The sequence below is a fragment of the Heterocephalus glaber genome, unplaced genomic scaffold, assembly GCF_053883595.1.
Source record: "Heterocephalus glaber isolate CG9 unplaced genomic scaffold, H.glaber_assembly_v1.0 deba00001755, whole genome shotgun sequence".
Classification (NCBI taxonomy): domain Eukaryota; kingdom Metazoa; phylum Chordata; class Mammalia; order Rodentia; family Bathyergidae; genus Heterocephalus; species Heterocephalus glaber.
In genome coordinates, this window is record NW_028258453.1 from 6,778,583 (window position 1) to 6,797,276 (window position 18,694).

Here is an 18,694-nt window from a genome sequence, read left to right on the forward strand (position 1 = left end):
CTTTGCGCTTGCGTAGCAGACGGCAAAACCACTGAGCTAAATCGCCAGCCCAAGATACATTTTTATGACATAAGGAGTCAGACAGTGTGGAAGGAGCCAGAGAGGAAGGATCCAGGGATCAGATTAGGTCCCTTAGGTCAACTCAGGTCAGACACACCTCAAGCCAAGTAAGTTGTTAAGCGTATCACATGGCTCCAGGTAATTCCTTCTAGGAATATTAAAGTCCTGAAGAGGCAGAGATTCAATACGTGAGGAAGGAACTTCAGGGCACGATGAGCTTAGAATCTGAAGTCCTAAGATTCCCTGCCTCATCACCAGGATAGGGTTGAGTGGATGAGAAGTGGGGCTCCATTTCCCCAATCGTGCTGACCCTCACTCGTGGCAATATGTGTCCTTTCAGAATTCAGTTTGTTAGGGCTGGGGATTTAGCTCAGTGGTTTTGCCACCTGCCTCAAAACCGCAAGCACCCGAGTTCAATCCCTGGAACCAGAAAAATAATTCAGTTTGTTCTATGAGCCTGAATAAGCTTTTCTGGGAGATTGGAAATGTTTGTGTTTCATCTTTGCTCTCTTGCAGATTATTGCTATCGATTAATTCAAATGTCTTCATTTCTGCAATAATAATGCTCCTTTTGGGGGCATGTATTCATTTTCTTGGCTAAAAATGGGGAGAGATAGCGTGAAAATCTTTAAAATAAAGCCTGCTGCCTCACTCCCAAATATATTTCTCAAATGACCTGCCCTCACTCTATTCCATTGTGTCAAGGCCTGGGCTGGACTCAGGAGATTTTCTGACATCCTGGGGTTGATTCTTACCTAGAACATTGACCATAGACCTTCTTTTTCTTTTTCTTTTCCTTTTTCTTTCTTTTTGTACTGGGAATTGAACTCAGGACCTTGCGTTTGCCAAGCCAACTCCCACAACTGAGCTAAATCCGCAGCCCTTGAGCTGGACGTTCTTAATACATCTGTGGTCCATTTTCAGGAAGAGTCTTCTGAATCCTTTAAGAAAACAGGAAAAGCACTGAAAAGACCGGGGCAGAGCACTTAAAAGCAAGTGGCCCCCATGCGAAGTGAAGTCAACATTGTAGAAGCCTGCCTGTCCTGAAGTCTCTGCACTGTAATCTTTATTTTGGGACCCACTGGCAGGTAGGGGTTTGTTTCTTTCCTTTTTCTTGACCCGCAGGGAAGGCAATAGAACAGGAGCCAATCAGTGATGAAGGGGCGGGCTGTGTGAACTGTCCAATCAGGTAGGCCAAGGTAGGAGGGTTCTTCCGGTGTCATGGCGCTAAAGTGTGGTCCTGAGCACAAAGCTTGCAAGTCCGCCTTCTGTGGATTTTACTGGCAGTGACCTGCGTAGAAAAGACCCTGGGAGACCCTCAAGCCACGCAATGGTAACGCTGTGGGATGGGAGCCCTGAAATGGGGTGGAATCAGGGTGCGATCCTGTTAGAAGTGGTCAGAACCCCCTATGGTGACTAGAGCCTCTGTTCTTAGCTTCAGACACTGAGGTGTTCCTCGACTGGCGGAGAGTCACTCTCTGTCCTTTTTGGCCTTTGCTGGGACAAGACTACTTCTAGATCTCCAGAGCCCTGTCCTCACTGTGACATGGCCAGCTCACAATGCCTTCTTGGAAACTCCCTGCTGCCCACTTCCACCAGCCTGGGGAGAGAAAGGGGCTTGGGGAGACCCTGACTCAGATGTGCATTGGAGCTGGGTGCAGCTGTTGTGAGCTAGGTCCCTGGTCTCGTTCCTGCCAGCAGCAGATGTGGAGGATCTGAAGTTTTGAAAAGCTGTGATGCAGGGTCTCATAGGCTCAACTCCTCTCTTCAGACTTCTGCTTTTTTATATAATTTATAAATTTCCAGTATGTCCTCACATTTCCAAATTCATGGTAGGTGTGGACAAAGGTTTGGAGAATTTATAGAACTATGTTGATGTGCCTCAGGGAGTGGTGGAGCACTTGCCAAACATCTAGTGATGTCCTGGGTTCCATACAGGGCAATGCAAAAGAAATTTATAATCTTAATTATTTAGGTGACACCCCTACTCACAATTAAACTCTTTAAGTGAGAACTGCCACAGATTTTAAAATTCTGAGAAAAATGGTGGGGAATGTTAAGGTATTAGCAAGGACAGGGGAAAGAGTGCCTGCTTAAGGACAACTTCCCGAAGGGGCTGCCTGTTAAACCCACACTGAGAAAATCCTTGAATTGGGGCATTCGCATGGACATGTATATGTGATATGTGTATGAGTGGAAAGGCACAGGGGTGTAATCTCTGAATTCATCGCTATAGAGCTTGGCCTGATGGTAGTCACTGTTTAAACACCGAAATGCTGCCTGAGGCAGATGTTAAAAGGAGCGCTAGAGTAGAGGAGAAGCCCCAAATAGACACTGCAAGCGCTTCAAGGGTTAGGCATAAAGGATTTTCTGCTTAGGGTAGATCAAAGGAGAGTGGTTAGGAGGGAAGAGAATGGAATGATGAAGCCTGCGAATAGTAGCACCTACAACATAGATCTTCTCTGAAAGTCAGATTGTTAATCTCAAAGGAATAATTGTGTGCTTGCCCAGTCTATGTGTGGGCAAAGAGTCACAGGCTTGAAGAAACGAGGGGAACTTAGTAATAGATAAATTTGCCTAATGTTACCACTGATCATTTCACCTAAACATTTATGAGGCACCATTGGAAATTAGGACACTGTCTGGTGTTGGTGCATCTTTAAAAATAGCCTGGGCTCCATCCCTGCAGTAGAAAGAAATGTGGATTCTCCAGCATACAGGAGATTTCAAGGTGTGCTTGATGTCTTTATTGTACAGAAACTGAACACTGGGTTTTGCCCAGAGCTATGTACCCCAACGTTTTAAATTTTTAAACAATTTTTGAAATCAGGTCTTAGTGTGTTGCACAGGGTGGTATGATCTTTTGATAGTGTTTGTACCTCAGTGACTGTTGGGATACATGCATGTGCCATTATGCTGGCTTGGGGTTCTTTCTTTATCATGCATGATTTAGCAGGATTTCAGTGCTTGGGTATAGTAAAAATTAGTGAAGCATGGTGGTTTACATCTTTATTCACTGACTTTAGAGACTGAAGAATATTACAACACCAAGCCCAGCCTGAACAATAGATCAAGACCCTCTTTCAATATGAATTATAAATTTTAGGAGTTATCTCCCCTGAATGGTAACTTGTTTAACATGCCTTAGGCTCTGTGTTAAAAGTCCTGTTCTGAAAGACAACAGAAAAACTACTCAGTGGAAATCTGCCTTTGAGTTTTTAATTTTATTCCTTATTGCACCCTGATGATACATGGTCCAGTATTGCTCAGGATGGTGGACAGCAGTAATGAATCACTGCTCTGTTAGCAACAGGACGCCAATGGTGAACAAGCATGACGTACAATGCACTCCACTCAAAGTGCAAGAGATATTTAGTATTATTATGAATTTTGTACTGTGTTACATATATTTCCCCAAACTCTGGTCAAGCCAGTGTGTTGAGCAGGTTTAAATGATCCAAGGCTAGGCAGTAATGCTTCCTTGATTAGGCACATTCTATAACATTTTCAAAACTTTGTCTTTTCAACATCCTTTCTTTGATTATTTTTCCTTTCTGTTTTTTGTTTTTTGGTACTGGGGATCAAACTCTGGTCCTTGTGCTTATGTGGCAGGTGGCAGAACCACTGAGCTAAATCCCCAGCCCTATTTTTCCTTTCTAATTTAAGTATTGTGTCTGTTTCAACTCTTCAAAAAGTCCTGTGTATGACATGATACTCATCAGATTGTTTCCCTTTTTGAGAGCTGTGTTAATCAGGTTCCCTAATCAAGGAAACAGTATGAATAGTAGTTGAAAAAGGGAACAATACTTTGGATTTTGAAGGTTTTTTCTTTGTTTGATGTAGTTTGGTGGTTGTTATCATTATTACTACTAGTACTACTACTACTATTTTTTTTTTATTATAATCATACTGTCATAATCTGATCATACTGTCCAGCTTGTGTCACCATAACAAAAGGATAGGACAGAAACTTTTCAGACAGAGGCCTGAACAGTTGGAATATAAGACATCAAGTATGTGCAAAGCTGAGGAGAAAACATTTCTACTCCTAGTTCTAATTTATGCTGATTTTGGAAACCCTTTTAACTGTTTTAACCTTGGGTAAACATCTACCTCTGTATGGCAGTTTGCCCATACATTTAATCCTACTTCTCTTTCTCTGACATTGATGAGCTGAAGGCATGTCTGTCCAGAAGTGCTACTTCCAAAGCTCTGTCCCCTTTGCAATGATTTATATCTCTCTGGGAAAAGAGATAACCATGGGCCTTTGTTATTTGGTCCATAAGTTACAATTGCTGAATCCCTCTAAGTTCTCTTGGCTTCTTCCCCCCACACCCTGAGAACAGACCTTCCAGTGGGTATCCTGGAGCCCTGGATACCCTGGGAATGGCCATGACACAGCTGAGATAAAGCACAGAGCTTCAGTTCAAAGAACCTTTTCGTCTGTCTCTATCTCCCTGTGGGTGTCATCAGGCAGCATGAAGTAGTGGAGCCTGTTCTGGCTTTTCACACTGGTGACATCTGAAATGTGGGTGCAGGTGGTGAGGACAAGGAGAGAGTGTGCAAAGACAGAGTACTTTGTGAAGATCCACTGAGCTTGGATGTGGGGTGCAGAGCTAGATTTGGCAGGTTGAGGGGTCTTTGGCCATCTCGTACCTTGTCATTCAGGACCTTAACTTTCAGGCCATGGTGATTGTGCACATCCAAAATTGTGTCTCAAGTTTTTTCCTGGAATTATGACCTAGAGCATAAGAAAGATTTAGTAGCACCTTGGGGAGGGAGGTCAAGGTAGTTGAACAATGTCACATAACAAACGGGATTGCTCTTAATAGAAGGAAATCTTGACCATAAACATCACTAGTGCTGTGCTTGACAAACCTGTTGCAGGTGTGTTTTTGTTCAACATTGTGTCCCTGCTCATCACTGCTAAGAGTATACCTCATGGCTTCATGTACATTTTTATACTGATGACTACTTTAGCTCTCCCACTTAGCTACATCCCAACCTCCTGTACATACATTTTTAGTGCCCAAGTGCTGTGTTAGAGAGTTCATACTGTCTTTTAATGAATTCACTCAATATTATTTTCCAGATTCATTTGAACTGCTGTATGGAGATGTAATTCCTGACAGGATCCCTATTGTTTGTCTGCATAACATTTTATTTGCCTTTCCACAGTTATGGGAGAGCAGGCTTGTCTTAATTCTGTCAGTGATGTAAATGCAACAAGGAACATTCTCTTACTTGCTGTCCCAGAATCAGATTTGAGAAAATCCCATGGATGCTCAGCAGCCTCTTTGTTGGTGCACAGAGTGTGTATCATTTAGGCTTTTATTACCGCTGTCCACACTACAGCATTCTAGTTTCTGGTTTCATAACCACGAGCACTGGACTTTTCCTAATTTGACAAGTTTCATGGATACATAGTGAAATTTTATTGCTTCTTTTCATTTTTTCTGTCTTTTTTCCCTCTTTTTAAGCATTCTTTTTCCATTTCCTCTATGAGATCTTTAAATTATCTGCTTATGTCATGTTCTCATATTTCTGATGAGCATTCTTCTTGTCTTTGTTTTCCCAGGTATTTCATTATGACTTACAGAGAACCAACATGCTTTCTTGTGATTTTTTTTCCATGTACATTTTTATTGCATTGAGAATTTTCATTGCTGAACAGAAATTCTTAGTATTATCTTTTGTGTCTCTTCAAAGTCGCCTTGAAATTTTGTTTTGTTTTGTTTTTGGTACCGGGGATTGAACTCACGACCTTGTGCTTGCAAGGCAGGCACAGTGCCACTGAGCTAAATCCCTGGCCCCATCACTTTGAAATTTGTGGCTTTGGAATTTTATTTCTAAGGATTTTCTCATTCCTAGGTCAGCAAGTCATTTTCTTCTACTTTCTTCCATATTTTAGGGTCATATTTTATGTGTTTTCTTGAATCTTTGGAGAATGTACCTTTGAAAGTTTGTGATACAAAGATAAGCTTCACTTAGCATATAAAATGAGCAATTTAGGGCCAGGGAATTAGCTCAGTGGTTCTGCCACCTGCCTTGCAAGCGCAAGGACCCAAGTTCAATCCCCAGTACCAAAAATAAAATAAAATAAAATAAAATAAAATAAAATGAGCAATTTACTTCCAGAAAGAACTGATAAATTATATCTTAGTTTTGATTTGTTCTGCCAGCCTTATCAAATCTCAGTTTAGTTAAAGCAGATGTATTTGTTGATATTTTTTGTAATGTTAATGTGTACACAATTTGTCTGAATTAAAAAGTGTGATTATAACATTTGGCAAATTATTTGAGAGAACATCTCTGCTTTATTTTGTTTGGGCTCTCCAAAATATGAGTGTCCTTTGATTTTTAGAAGACTCTCATAGATGTTTTTCAAGTTTATATTGTTTTATTGTTATATACATACAGTTGTATTAAGCATATGATTTAATGAATCCATAGCATATTACATCATCAAATCTACCTCTGTACATTTTCTTCCCAATATTCATATCAGCTTCTTCAATTATATTTGTATGTATTAAGTTTTTGGAAGTTTTTCAGACTTTTAAAGATTTGTTAAATGTAATTTACAGTAATGTTTAAAGTTGGTTATATAAATGTTTAGTGTTATGTGAGACCATTTCTGCATGTCAATAATGTCCTTGCATTATAGTGACATGGGAGGAGGCGTTTTTTTTTTTCCAACAAATCTACATGTGATTATAGAGTGAGTGGGGAAATAGATTGGGACATGTAGTTGACAGCTTTCAAGGCAGAGGTTAGAATTATTTGCAAACATTGCTTTTCCTTTTTATTTTGGTACCAGGGATGGAACTCAGGACCTGCACTTGCAAGGCAGGAGCAGTGCCACTGAGCTAAATCCTCAGCCCGAATTTGCAAAAATTTGAAAGATGCTCAAATTTTTAATTACATGTTTGTTTGAAACTGTGGATTCTTCCCTACAAAGTTATCATATTCACACAGTATAGGGACATTCTTTCACTTTTGAAAGAAGGAATTTTTTTCTATTTTTACTGATAATCAGCTAAAAACACCTTTGCATTAAGGTTAGGGTTAGGCATGGTGACTCATGCCTGAAATGCCAGTACTTGGAATGCAGATACAGCAGGATAAGTACCAGCTGGGCTACCTGTGCTACCTAAAGGGTTCTACACCAGCCTGAACTACAAAAATGAAAGAAAGAAAGAAAGAAAGAAGAAAAACCTCATGAATTATGAATTCTAAATGGCTATTACCAAGCTGCTAACACCTAATAATAATAGTGTATAAATACATCACCTTGGGTCTAACATTATTGAATTTCATAAGAATTTCTGACCAAAAGGCTTACTAGGATACTGTCTTTTTATTCATCAAATATATATTCATTTAAAAAGCAGTCAGTAAATGTCTTTGCTGGAATATCATATAGTCACAATTCTAAGTACTTGCACATAAAAACTGAACCACGCAGCTTGCTCAGTGGTTCCGCCACGTTAAGCTAGGGAAAATGGAAAAAAAAAAAAAAGAATGAGCTGATAAACTCAAGGTTCATTGTAGTTGCAAATGAGTACTGAACTTCGATGGAAACAAGGATTTGTATGTGTAGATTGGAATGATATTTAAGTAATCATAACCTTTCCCCAGCGGGAAAGGAAGAGAGAGATACTGACCTTTCTTTATTATAATCTGTATAATATTTATATTTGGCAGATACAATATTTATATTATTTATTTATATATGTGTCATAATATATATAAAGATTGTAATTATCCTAAGTGAATTTAATAGTTAGCTACTTTTTCTCTATTTTGTAAATATTCTAAATATATCTTATATAAATTGATATTAAGTGCATTAGTTGAAATAATTTGTAGGATGTATTTTTGAAGCTTGTTAAAATTTGCACCTTTCAGTCATCTACTTATTTTTCTTTGTTTTTTGGCCAGCCACTTGTTTATTAGTGATTGAAATATTTCAACATATGCCTCTCTGACATTATGCTTCATACTACATGCATTCCCGAGAAATTTTGATTATATTTACAATTTTATACAGGTTATTTAGCAATACAAACTCATGTTCAGTTGCCCATTTTGTCACTTTTGTTGTGGTGATCTTGCTTTAGATATTTTAGAAACTATGTTTGCAAATGTGTAGCACCATTCTCAGCTCCTTACATTTCCTATACTATGGGAAGTTTCATGTATGGAGTGAATAATAATAATATAGATATAAAGTAAATGTATATTGCTGCATTCTAAGTTAACAAGTAAAGATGAACTCTGAGGGAATATATTTGTTTGGGGGGATTAGTGGGAACTCAGGACATTGTGCTTGCAATGCAGGCACAGTGCCTCTGAGCTAAATCTCCAGCCCCTACATTTTATAAATATATTCAAACATATGATTTCTAGAATCTGTGCACTGTGTTATTTATCATACCTCTTCATCCATTCCTGTCTACAGTGACTCCAAATGCATGCACTTTCCTGTACTCAGTTAAACCCAACAGGCTCCAAAACTGTAGCTTAAGGTCATAATATACTCTATCAGCATAGTGAATGTGAAGACCTTTATTTCTAAATAGATGTTGTAAAAGCTGTACAATATCTAGCAAGTTGTTCAGTACAGTTAAGAATTGTTAAGTACAATTCCGTACAATTAAGTTTCCATTTGAGCTGTACTAAGGTCAAAATTTTCACCATTGTGTCTTCATTCTGTTTTGGATCCCACCAGGCAAAATAGCCATACTTGTTCAGAACTATTGCACCTGATTTCAATTTATACTTTGTGACTTCTTAGCTTTCCTATAGCAACTCCTGCCAGTGCTTATTGTGCTTGAATTTGTAACTATGAAAAACTTTTCTACAGGGAATGCTTAGAGAAAGAAAGACTCATTTAAGATTTTGTCATCATTAATTGTGATATGTCCCTTAATGTGGGTAGGAAGCACAATAAGTTAGTAAAGCTTTGGGTTTGTCTGTGGATGATTGGCTTGTAGGCTACAAACTACACAGGGAAAACCCACCCTGCATGGAGTTGCCACCAACCAATAAGCTTTTACCCAAGATGAAATAAAAAGGGAAGAAAGCAAGTCTCTCTTCTTTTCTAGGGAGGAGCTCTGGTTTCTGCCATTGCCCTTGGATGTTGGTCTGTAGTTCCTTGAGTCTTCCCGCACCAACTCTTCCACATTCCAGTGGAAATTCTTGAGTAGGGAAAGACCCTGAGATGACAGGTTATTGGATCTGAGGTAATCTCTGAGGTCATGTCCCTTTTCTTTACTCAGACACACCCCGACAGATATGTGACTTCCTAATATCCTAGGAATCTTTCACACTCATTGATGTGACAGTAAGTCTAACCATCACATGACTCCACCTATGGTTCCTTCCAGTGCATCTCTCCAACTTCATCTAGCTACCTGTAAGGTGGACACAGAATGGGTTTTCTGAAAATGCTTTGGACCTTTACAATTTCTTCATGCAAAGTGTTATCTGGTTTCAGTTCTTTGGAATTTTGAGTAAGTTACTAATTGAGGTTAGTATTCCCATGTTGAATTATGCTGAAAAGATTATTTCTGATTTCTTTCCTTCAAGTTACTGCCCATAGGATTGTAGAAAAATTCATGTTTCAACCGCTTCCCTCCCTTATTCCCCTGTCACTCAGCTTGGGATATGGCAAGATGATTTTTAAAAAGTTTTAAATGTGATTAAAACTATTATTGTTGATTTTTTTCAAGTGATAATGAGTTAGAATTTTTGATAAAATAACAAAAATGCTGATGTGCATAAGATGGAAATACACATTTTTCATAGGATATTTTCATCTAATAATTTATAGATATGTTGGTTTATTGATTTGCCAATGTGTAGAAGAGCTTTATATATATTTGTTCATCTAATACATTTGGTTATATTTGTATAGTTTTATCTTGTGCTTATATCTAGTGTTGAACTACTTTCATATTTGAGCTTTTAGCTTTTGTAAAATTGTGTCGCCGTGAGGGCTATGTATGATGTAAAGTGTATAATTTCCAATCAATTTGTCTAGACCTGATACATAATTACATGACATATTACTATATATTAAGCTAGAGATGTAATCTGTGGTTCAACCCCTTAGTAATCCCATTAGGTTCTTCTTGGTACTTTAATGTTTCAAGCATATACCCTGATGTTATATGCAAGCATAAACATTTTTATGTGTTCCGTATTAATCTCTGCTTACTACTTTTTAATCTTCTTGAATGATTTTAATTTTCATGTTACTATTTTTTCTGTAAATTTCTTTCTCTTTTTTTGTTTGTTTTTTTGGTAGCAGAGATCGAACTCTCAGTTCCTTGTGCTTGCAAGGCAGGTGGCGGAACCACTGAGCTAAATCCCCAGCCCCATTTCTGTAAATTTCTGATGTTACAGTCTTTGTTCTTTTCCAATATGTATATCTATTTTTTTTCATTTCTTTTGAAGCCCCCATTTGTGGTTCCCTGAAATGATAATTAATATGTTGTACATTCACTTTCATGCTTCTACATCGTCAATTTTTAATGAAGCCTTGCATTTGAAGCATGTGTCTTTTAAAAGTTTATGATTTAATCTCTTAATTTTCTTTTGGTATCAGGAATCGAACTCAGATCCTTGCACTTGCCAGACAAGTGCTGTATCACTGCACTACATCCCTGGCCCTTAATCTCTAATTCTTAGGATTTTCAATATGTTTCTGCCCTTGGTGTCAGATTTTATTTGAATGGATGTGAAAGCCTGCATGTAATATTTCCAATACTTTGAACATATTATTTTCCCTTTTTTTTTTTTGGCTTTTATTGCTACATGTTTAAAGTACATAATGATTACATTCATTATAGGGTGTTGGTACATGAGCATACAATATTTCAATTATTTTTCCCCGAGAAATCGAATTCTCTATTGTTGTTCTGAACATGATCTATTTGGGTGAATATTTCTTGTAATTTTGAGAAGAGTTTGTACTGTGTAACTGTCCCATTACAGATTTCTCTTCATCCATCAGCTATCAGTTACTGATGGAGTTGTTTTGACATCTTCAGGCATAGTTTGGAATCAGTGATATTTCTCTACATGTTCATGTTTTGCCTAATGTAATTTGATGTTGTCTTCAGTAGACTGTGTATCAATGACTGTTCTTAGTAGAGAACTGCCTCACCTGATAGTATTGTTAATTTTGAGGCATAAATTGAATAATGTCAGATTAATATAGATTCTGCAGAGTTTGTTGAATCATTGATAGAATTGTGTATCATTTTGCATAGCTTTCTATAAAATCTACCCTCACTGACGTTATTGTCAGGAGCATTTCTACATAAATTTTGGGGAAAAATCATTTCAAAATTAAAGCATGGCTGTAGTTGTCTAAGGCCAAATGGTGCCTTGCCAGAGAGCAGGATATGGCACGTGGAAACATAACTCCCTCTTGCCTCTGGTCACAGCTGAGGATTCAATGGTCTGTAAAGCTGTGGCTCTCAATGGCAAGAAGACACCAGCTGGAGACATCCTGGTTTCTTGAGAACCAAGTGGAATACAAAAGAGAAAGGTTTCACCTGAGGAGGGAGGAGTTGCTCCTCAGCTCAGCTCATCCCACCTACTGAGCTGGGAATGTTCTCCTTTCTGATGTCACCAGCAGGAGTTTTGTACCCACAAAAGGTTAGACATAAGATCACCTCCACCCTCCAAGTCACCCCATACTTCTCCAATTATTGTGTGTACCCAACAAATAGTGGCTAACTCAGAGAGTCTTTGTCTTGGCCAACTCTGAGGGACTGACCTTCAGGCCCCACATATGTATTAAAATTACACAAGTCTCTATTGTTTTTTCTCTTTAGCCCACGCCCTTTCCCTTCTTGGTAGTCTGAGGATTGATTGCCCTCCCATTTGTCAAAGTAAAAACCACTCCTGTTCAGGTGGGCACAGCATTGGGACCATAACCCAGATGTGTAGTCATTGATTAGCTTTGATATCTGTTCTCTCTTTCTCTTACAGTCTAACCTGATGTCTCCTGATGGGCAATATAGCTTGACCACTGCTACCTGGGGGTCTGGGGTCTCCTCTTTGCCACTGTGCTGCTTTGCTTATTGCTAACCAGTGTGTGAATGCTGTCTCATCTTTTCATACATGAATGCAGATATAACTTAATGTGTGCTTTTTTAATGGTAACTTAGTGTTTGAATATTTTTCAATAAATTTTGCTTTCAAAATTGTTTGAGGTTTAAACTATTAACAATATGAATATCCTGGAAATATTCAGAAAGTTTCTTCACTGGGCCTTGGATGGGAGCATCCAGGTGATTTGTATGCGATCTGACTCAATCTCTCTTGCCCCGTGGATGACCACTGTCCCACTCTGGGGATGTTTTCTTAGTGTCCCATGTATGAGTTTCTATGAACAATGTTCTTTTGATTTCCTTGGAATTTTCAACACCTGACTTACAGAAATTGAAAGAGAACTGTTTTTAGAGGGGTTTTTTCCTCTCACTATTGTTCACAAGTGCTGATAGGTGAGTCAAGAGCCACGTGCTTTCTCACCATTCCATTGGTCTTGTGATTCACAGTTTTTCAAGTTTACTTCAAAAGAATCACATCCATCTCTAGGAGTAGTGGCATAGTGTATTCTCTGGACATTGGAAACAAGTCATTTATCTAGATGTTTTTTTCAACTAAAGTAAAGGAAATGAGTGTAGAGTGTATTGATTGGTTCTCCATTCCTGCATAAGTCTACATCCTTATTGTATTCTTCCACACTTCCATTTATTTTCTTCAGTGATTTTTATCAAAAAAGTATGGTCTTTGGTATTTAGTCAGTGTTTTCTCTTGAGTTAGATATGTTGTGTTTTTTCCGATTTGTGTTCATTGGTCTTTAATCCCTATAAATAACTTTATACTGTGTACACAGCAAATAGTTTCTTTTCTTGTTTATGAGTTTGTCCTTCTAATTCTGATGGTTACTTGATTGTCTTCTGAGGAAAGCCTTTTTTCCCATTTAAAAAGTTATTTTACTATGAATTCTCAAGTCATTCAAGGTTATCTTTCCCATTTCATTTTGTAACTTAATTACTGCACATGGAGTAAAAGACTATACAGTCTAGGTTTCTAAATCCACACTTGTTTTTTCTGGAACATAAATAAAAGAAGTTGTGATTTTTTTAGAGATGTAAAACACCTGTTCTATCAACAATCAATATTGCACATATATGTGGACCTACTGAAGTCTGTCTTCCATTCCTGAGATCCATTTGTCATTTTCTCAACTAATGGTAGAAGGTCAAGAAAGGTGGAGTTTCAATGTCATTCGTGTATATTATGGAAGCTGTCCACCTTCTTGTTAGAATTTTATCATTGGTGTACAGATATAATTACTTTTAACAAATTAAAAGTGTCATTTGCAGTTGATACTTTTTTATAAAGAAATATTCCTTATTTTGTGGGGAATTTGAGTCAGGTCTGTCTTTGTATTTCAGACTTGTCAAACTTACTATGTAGCTGAGGCTGGCCTTGAACTCAAGCCCATCCTCCTGCACCAGTCTCTGAAGTTCTTAGATTATAGATATGTACCACCACCAATTTCACCTGGTTGAAATTTTCCTCTTGTGCCTAACTACATTGTGATGTATTGTTTATGAATGCGGACTACATTTTACTCATTTTCCTCCCCTCATACTTCCGTAGAATTTCTTCTATCTGAGGGCAAGGAGACCAGTTGGTGACACTGAGCTGTAATATACTTTGCTCTCCATTTTTTGTTTTCATTGTTGATAGACTTATACCAATAAAACTGTTTTTTCATAAACATTTTAGTTATTATTCATATGCCATATCTGATGTTCAATTTTTCTCCTTTTTTCTTATTGGGGATCAAACTCAGGACCTTGTGCTTGCAAGGCAGGTGGTGGAACCACTGAGCTAAATCCCCGGCCCTGTTCAATTTTTTTCATGAAACCAAATTCAAGTTTGAAAATACTACAGTATAATCAAAGAAAGAAGGGCTCAATTCCATAAAAAGATTTGAAAAGAGATGTTACCAATATCTATCATAGCCATTCATTAGATATTCACCTGCCCCAGTGTTTTGTGGATGGTGATGTATGCTTTCTCTGTGAGCTCCGCTTTAAGAGACAGTGTGCAGGTACCCTTGTAGTGACCTACAAAAAGAACCTGTACTTCTTTTCTGCTGTTCCATTCGCTTTGCTGTTTGAAAAAAGTACATATGCTTCCAATCGATGCCAAAACATGGAATTAATATTTGATATTAATATTTGAAGGATTCACCCTCCAGCTTATTGTGTTTTGTTTTGTTTTGTTTGAGACAGTCTCACTATGTAGTTCAGGCTGGACTTGAACTCACTGTGCAGCCCACACTGGTCTTGAACTCAGGGCAATGCTCCTACCTCAGCCTCCTGAGTGCAGGGGATACACATATGCACCATCACAACTAGGTCTCAATTCAACATTTTATGAGAGGACTTTAAAGTATCCCACACTGAGTCTCAACCTTCCTTTGAGAAATATCTGTACGATGTTTAGGAGACAGTGACCTTTGAGGATGTGGCTGTGAACTTCACCATGGAGGAGTGGACTTTGCTGAATCCATCCCAAAAGAAGCTCTACAGAGATGTGATGAGGGAAACCTTTAGGAACATGACTGCTATAGGTAAGGATGTCATTTCTGTCTTATCTATATGATCAGAGAATATTGCTTCTTGCTGATCAGTGCTATCACATTAGAGAGAAAGAAAATATTTTGAAGAATATCTCAGGCCTTGTTACATTATACCATGAATCTAATTAGAATCTTAAATTTTATACAATAATATAATACGTAGTTGTATTTCTATGTCTACAACTCAGGAAGAGCATGTGATGACCAGGAAGTTGAAGAAGATTGCAGAAATTACTGGAGAAATCTAAGGTAATTTGCATTCACAAGGAAGAACAATGTCCCTCCATACTCAGTGTATGAGCTGAAATATGTCAGTCAAGAAAAGGAGGCGAACAGTAGTGGTGGCGCCTGCCTCACAAGCACAAGGTCCCGAGTTTGATCCCCGGTACCTAAATAAATAAGTAAATAAATAATTAATAAATACAATTATTGGCCTGGGGATTTAGCTCAGTGGTTTCATCGCCTGCTGTGCAAGCTCAAGAACCTGAGTTTGATCCCCGGTACCAAAAAAAGAAAATGAGGCCAAGTTCAATATAATGTCACAAATATTCTCCAAATATATATACACCTTAAGTATGTATAATCTGACAATTTAACCCTAAAAATGTATGAAATTGCATTTAGGTATTATATAGGGTTTATTTGTAAAAACAAAAAATTTGAATTTTGACAGGAACCCATCTTTGAGATATCTATTCATGTATACATGCAAATTTAAGACATTCAATTCCAAAATTTTGCCAACCCTGAAGCAGTATTCAAAGTACAAATGAATGCTAGTGTTGCAGTAGGTATTTTACTGATGTTCTGCAGAGAAATGAGTCCATTCGTGATTTTTAAAAATTAAAAGGCACCCTCCAGAATTGCTGGTGAAATGTTAAATACAGCCCCTGTGATAATCAGTGCACAGATGTCTCAGAAGCTGAAGTAGAACTTCCTTTTTTTCCAATGGGATCATGAATCTCCTGGGTATACTCTCAAAAGAGTTAAAAATCATCATATTGTACTGATATATGCATACCCATAGTCAAAGCAGCCCATTTTTACCAGCTAAGCCCTGGAATCAGTTTGATGTCCATCACTGGATGGATGCACACATGAAGAATATGGTTGATAGGCTCAGTATGATGGTGCACTCTTGTCAGCCCAGCACTCTGGGAAGCAGATTCTGCAGGCTGACAAGTTGAAGCTCAGCCTAAACCACTTAATCACCAAGGAGTATCTCTCAACATAAGACATTAAAAAACTGGATATTTTTTACTAAAACCTGTGTTTAATTCCCAGCTCTGAAAAGAAAAAGAAAGTATAATAATAAATGTATAATTAGCCAAAAAAAGATGAATAATATCATGTCATTTGTCAAAAGAAATAGATGGGTCTTCATCCCATTATGTTGAGTGAAGTAACTCAGGCATAAAATGTGAAATAGCACATGGCTTCTCTTCTATAAGAAACCAAAAATTATAAATTAGTGAGTAATATAAAGGAGAGGTGATAGGAAAAGGAAAAACTGGTAGTTTGGAGATGGGAGATGGGAAAGACAAAAAGGGTAAGGAGAGAAGGGGAGAGTGATGGGGAAAAGGTATCAAAATGATCAGTAATGTGATATTCCTATGAGCAAGTTGCCCATTATCCAGCTAAACTTTCTTGTTTGGCAAATATGCCAAGTTAAAAATTCCTACATGAATACCACTCTTGTGGGAATGGGTATTTTGAAGATTTCTTTCAAGACATCCTGTTAATTCATTGTCTAAATTTGTTATCAGGCATGAAAATGAACTTCTGGTACATCATTAATATGGAGACCCATTGTATTGTGACTTTTTCTTTACAGCAATGAAGAAGTAGAGAAATGCTATCAATACAAAGGTTGGAATCAATATGAAAAAATATTCCTTTGGACTCCAGTTGCTAATGTGCATAGGAAAGAAGCTGGTTCAACACCAGCTGACAGCCTTGCTTGTAGGGAGCCTCTGATTGGTCATTTGTCACAAAATGTGCCCCTCATAGCTCACACTGCACTGAAGCCATACAAATACTTGGGATCTGAAGAGAGTCATTATAAATGTGATCAACGTGGAAGAAACCGCAGTGATTTCCATTCCTTTCAGAAGCATGCAAGGACAAAGGCTGGAGAGAAACCCTGTGAACATGATCAATGTGGGAAAATCTCCTGTGATCTTAGTGAAAGAACTCATCTTAGAGAAAACGCCTTTGTATGTAAGAAAAATTTGGCAGCTTCCAGCACAGACAGTGATGTTCAGATCCATGAGAGAAATCACAGTGAGGGGAAACCCTATGTCTGTAAACAATGTGGCAAAGCTTTCAGAACATATAAATATGTTCAGATCCATGAAAGAAATCACAGTGGAGGGAAACCGTATGTATGTAAGCAGTGTGGGAAAGCTTTCAGCACATATGGATATGTTCAAATACATGAAAGAGCTCACACTGGATACAAACCCTATGAATGTAAGCAATGTGGGAAAGCTTTCAGCAGAAGCAGTCATTGTCAAACACATGAAAGAGTTCACACTGGGGAGAAACCCTATGTATGTAAGCAATGTGGAAAAGCTTTCAGGACAAAAAGTGCTTGTCAAAGACATGAAAAAGTTCACAGTCTGGAGAAACCATATGTGTGTAAGCAATGTGGGAAAGCATTCAGCTCATATGGTACTTTCAAAACACATGAAAGATTTCACACTGGGGAGAAACCTTATGTATGTAAGCACTGCGGGAAAGCTTTCAGCACAAGCAGTCATTGTCGAATACATGAAAGAGCTCACACTGGATACAAACCCTATGAATGTAAGCGATGTGGGAAAGCTTTCACCACACACATATATTCCCAAATACATGAAAGTTTTCACACTGGTGTGAAACCTTATTCATGTAAGCAGTGTGGGAAAGCTTTCAGCACAAGTAGTTATTGTCGAATACATGAAAGAGCTCACACTGGATACAAGCGCTATGAATGTAAGCAATGTGGGAATATTTTCAGCACATGTGGATATGTTCAAATACATGAAAGAGCTCACACTGGATACAAACCCTATGAATGTAAGCAATGTGGGAAAGCTTACAGCACAAAAAGTTCTTGTCAAAGACATGAAAAACTTCACAGTGGAGAGAAACCATATGTGTGTAAGCAATGTGGAAAATCATTCAGCTCATATGGTACTTTCAAAACACATGAAAGATTTCACAGTGGGGAGAAACCTTATGTATGTAAGCAGTGTGGGAAAGCTTTCAGCACAAGCAGTCATTGTCGAACACATGAAAGAATTCACACTGGGGAGAAACCCTATGTTTGTAAGCAATGTGGGAAAGCTTTCAGCACAAGTGGTTATTGTCGAATACATGAAAGATTTCACACTGGGGAGAAGCCCTATGTGTGTAAGCAATGTGGGAAAGCTTTCAGCACAAAAAGTGCTTGTCAAAGACATGAAAGAGTTCACAGTGGAGAGAAACCATATGTGTGTATGAAATGTGGGAAAGCTTTTACCACACGTAGATGTTGTCAGAGACATGAAAGTGTTCACACTGGGGAGAAACCCTATGCATGTAAGCAATGTGGGAAAGCTTTCAGCACAAAAAGTGTTTGTCAAAGACATGAAAAAGTTCACAGTGGGGAGAAACCATATGTATGTAAGCAGTGTGGAAAAGCTTTCAGCACACACATATATTCCCAAATACATGAAAGAGTTCACAGTGGCATGAAACCTTATGTATGTAAGCAATGTGGGAAAGCTTTTAGCACCAAAAGTGCTTCTCGAACACATGAAAGAGTTCACACTGGGGAGAAACCCTATATATGTAAGCAATGTGGGAAAGGATTCAGCTCATATAGTACTTGTAAAACACATGAAAGAGTTCACACTGGGGAGAAACCCTATGAATGCAAGCAGTGTGGGAAAGCTTTCAGCACACGTAGATGTTGTCAAAGACATG

General features: G+C 38.2%; 1 protein-coding gene across 1 annotated transcript; it reads left to right on the forward strand.

Moving 5' to 3' along the window:
* The first annotated feature begins 1,244 nt into the window (after positions 1 to 1,244).
* On the forward strand, positions 1,245 to 18,677 carry LOC147821267 (uncharacterized). Its single transcript, XM_087201118.1, is given in 5 exon segments — positions 1,245 to 1,393; positions 14,608 to 14,734; positions 14,932 to 14,992; positions 16,578 to 18,459; positions 18,462 to 18,677. Coding segments are annotated over 5 exon segments (2,091 nt in total). The 5' UTR covers positions 1,245 to 1,390; the 3' UTR covers positions 18,480 to 18,677.
* The last annotated feature ends 17 nt before the right edge of the window (positions 18,678 to 18,694 follow it).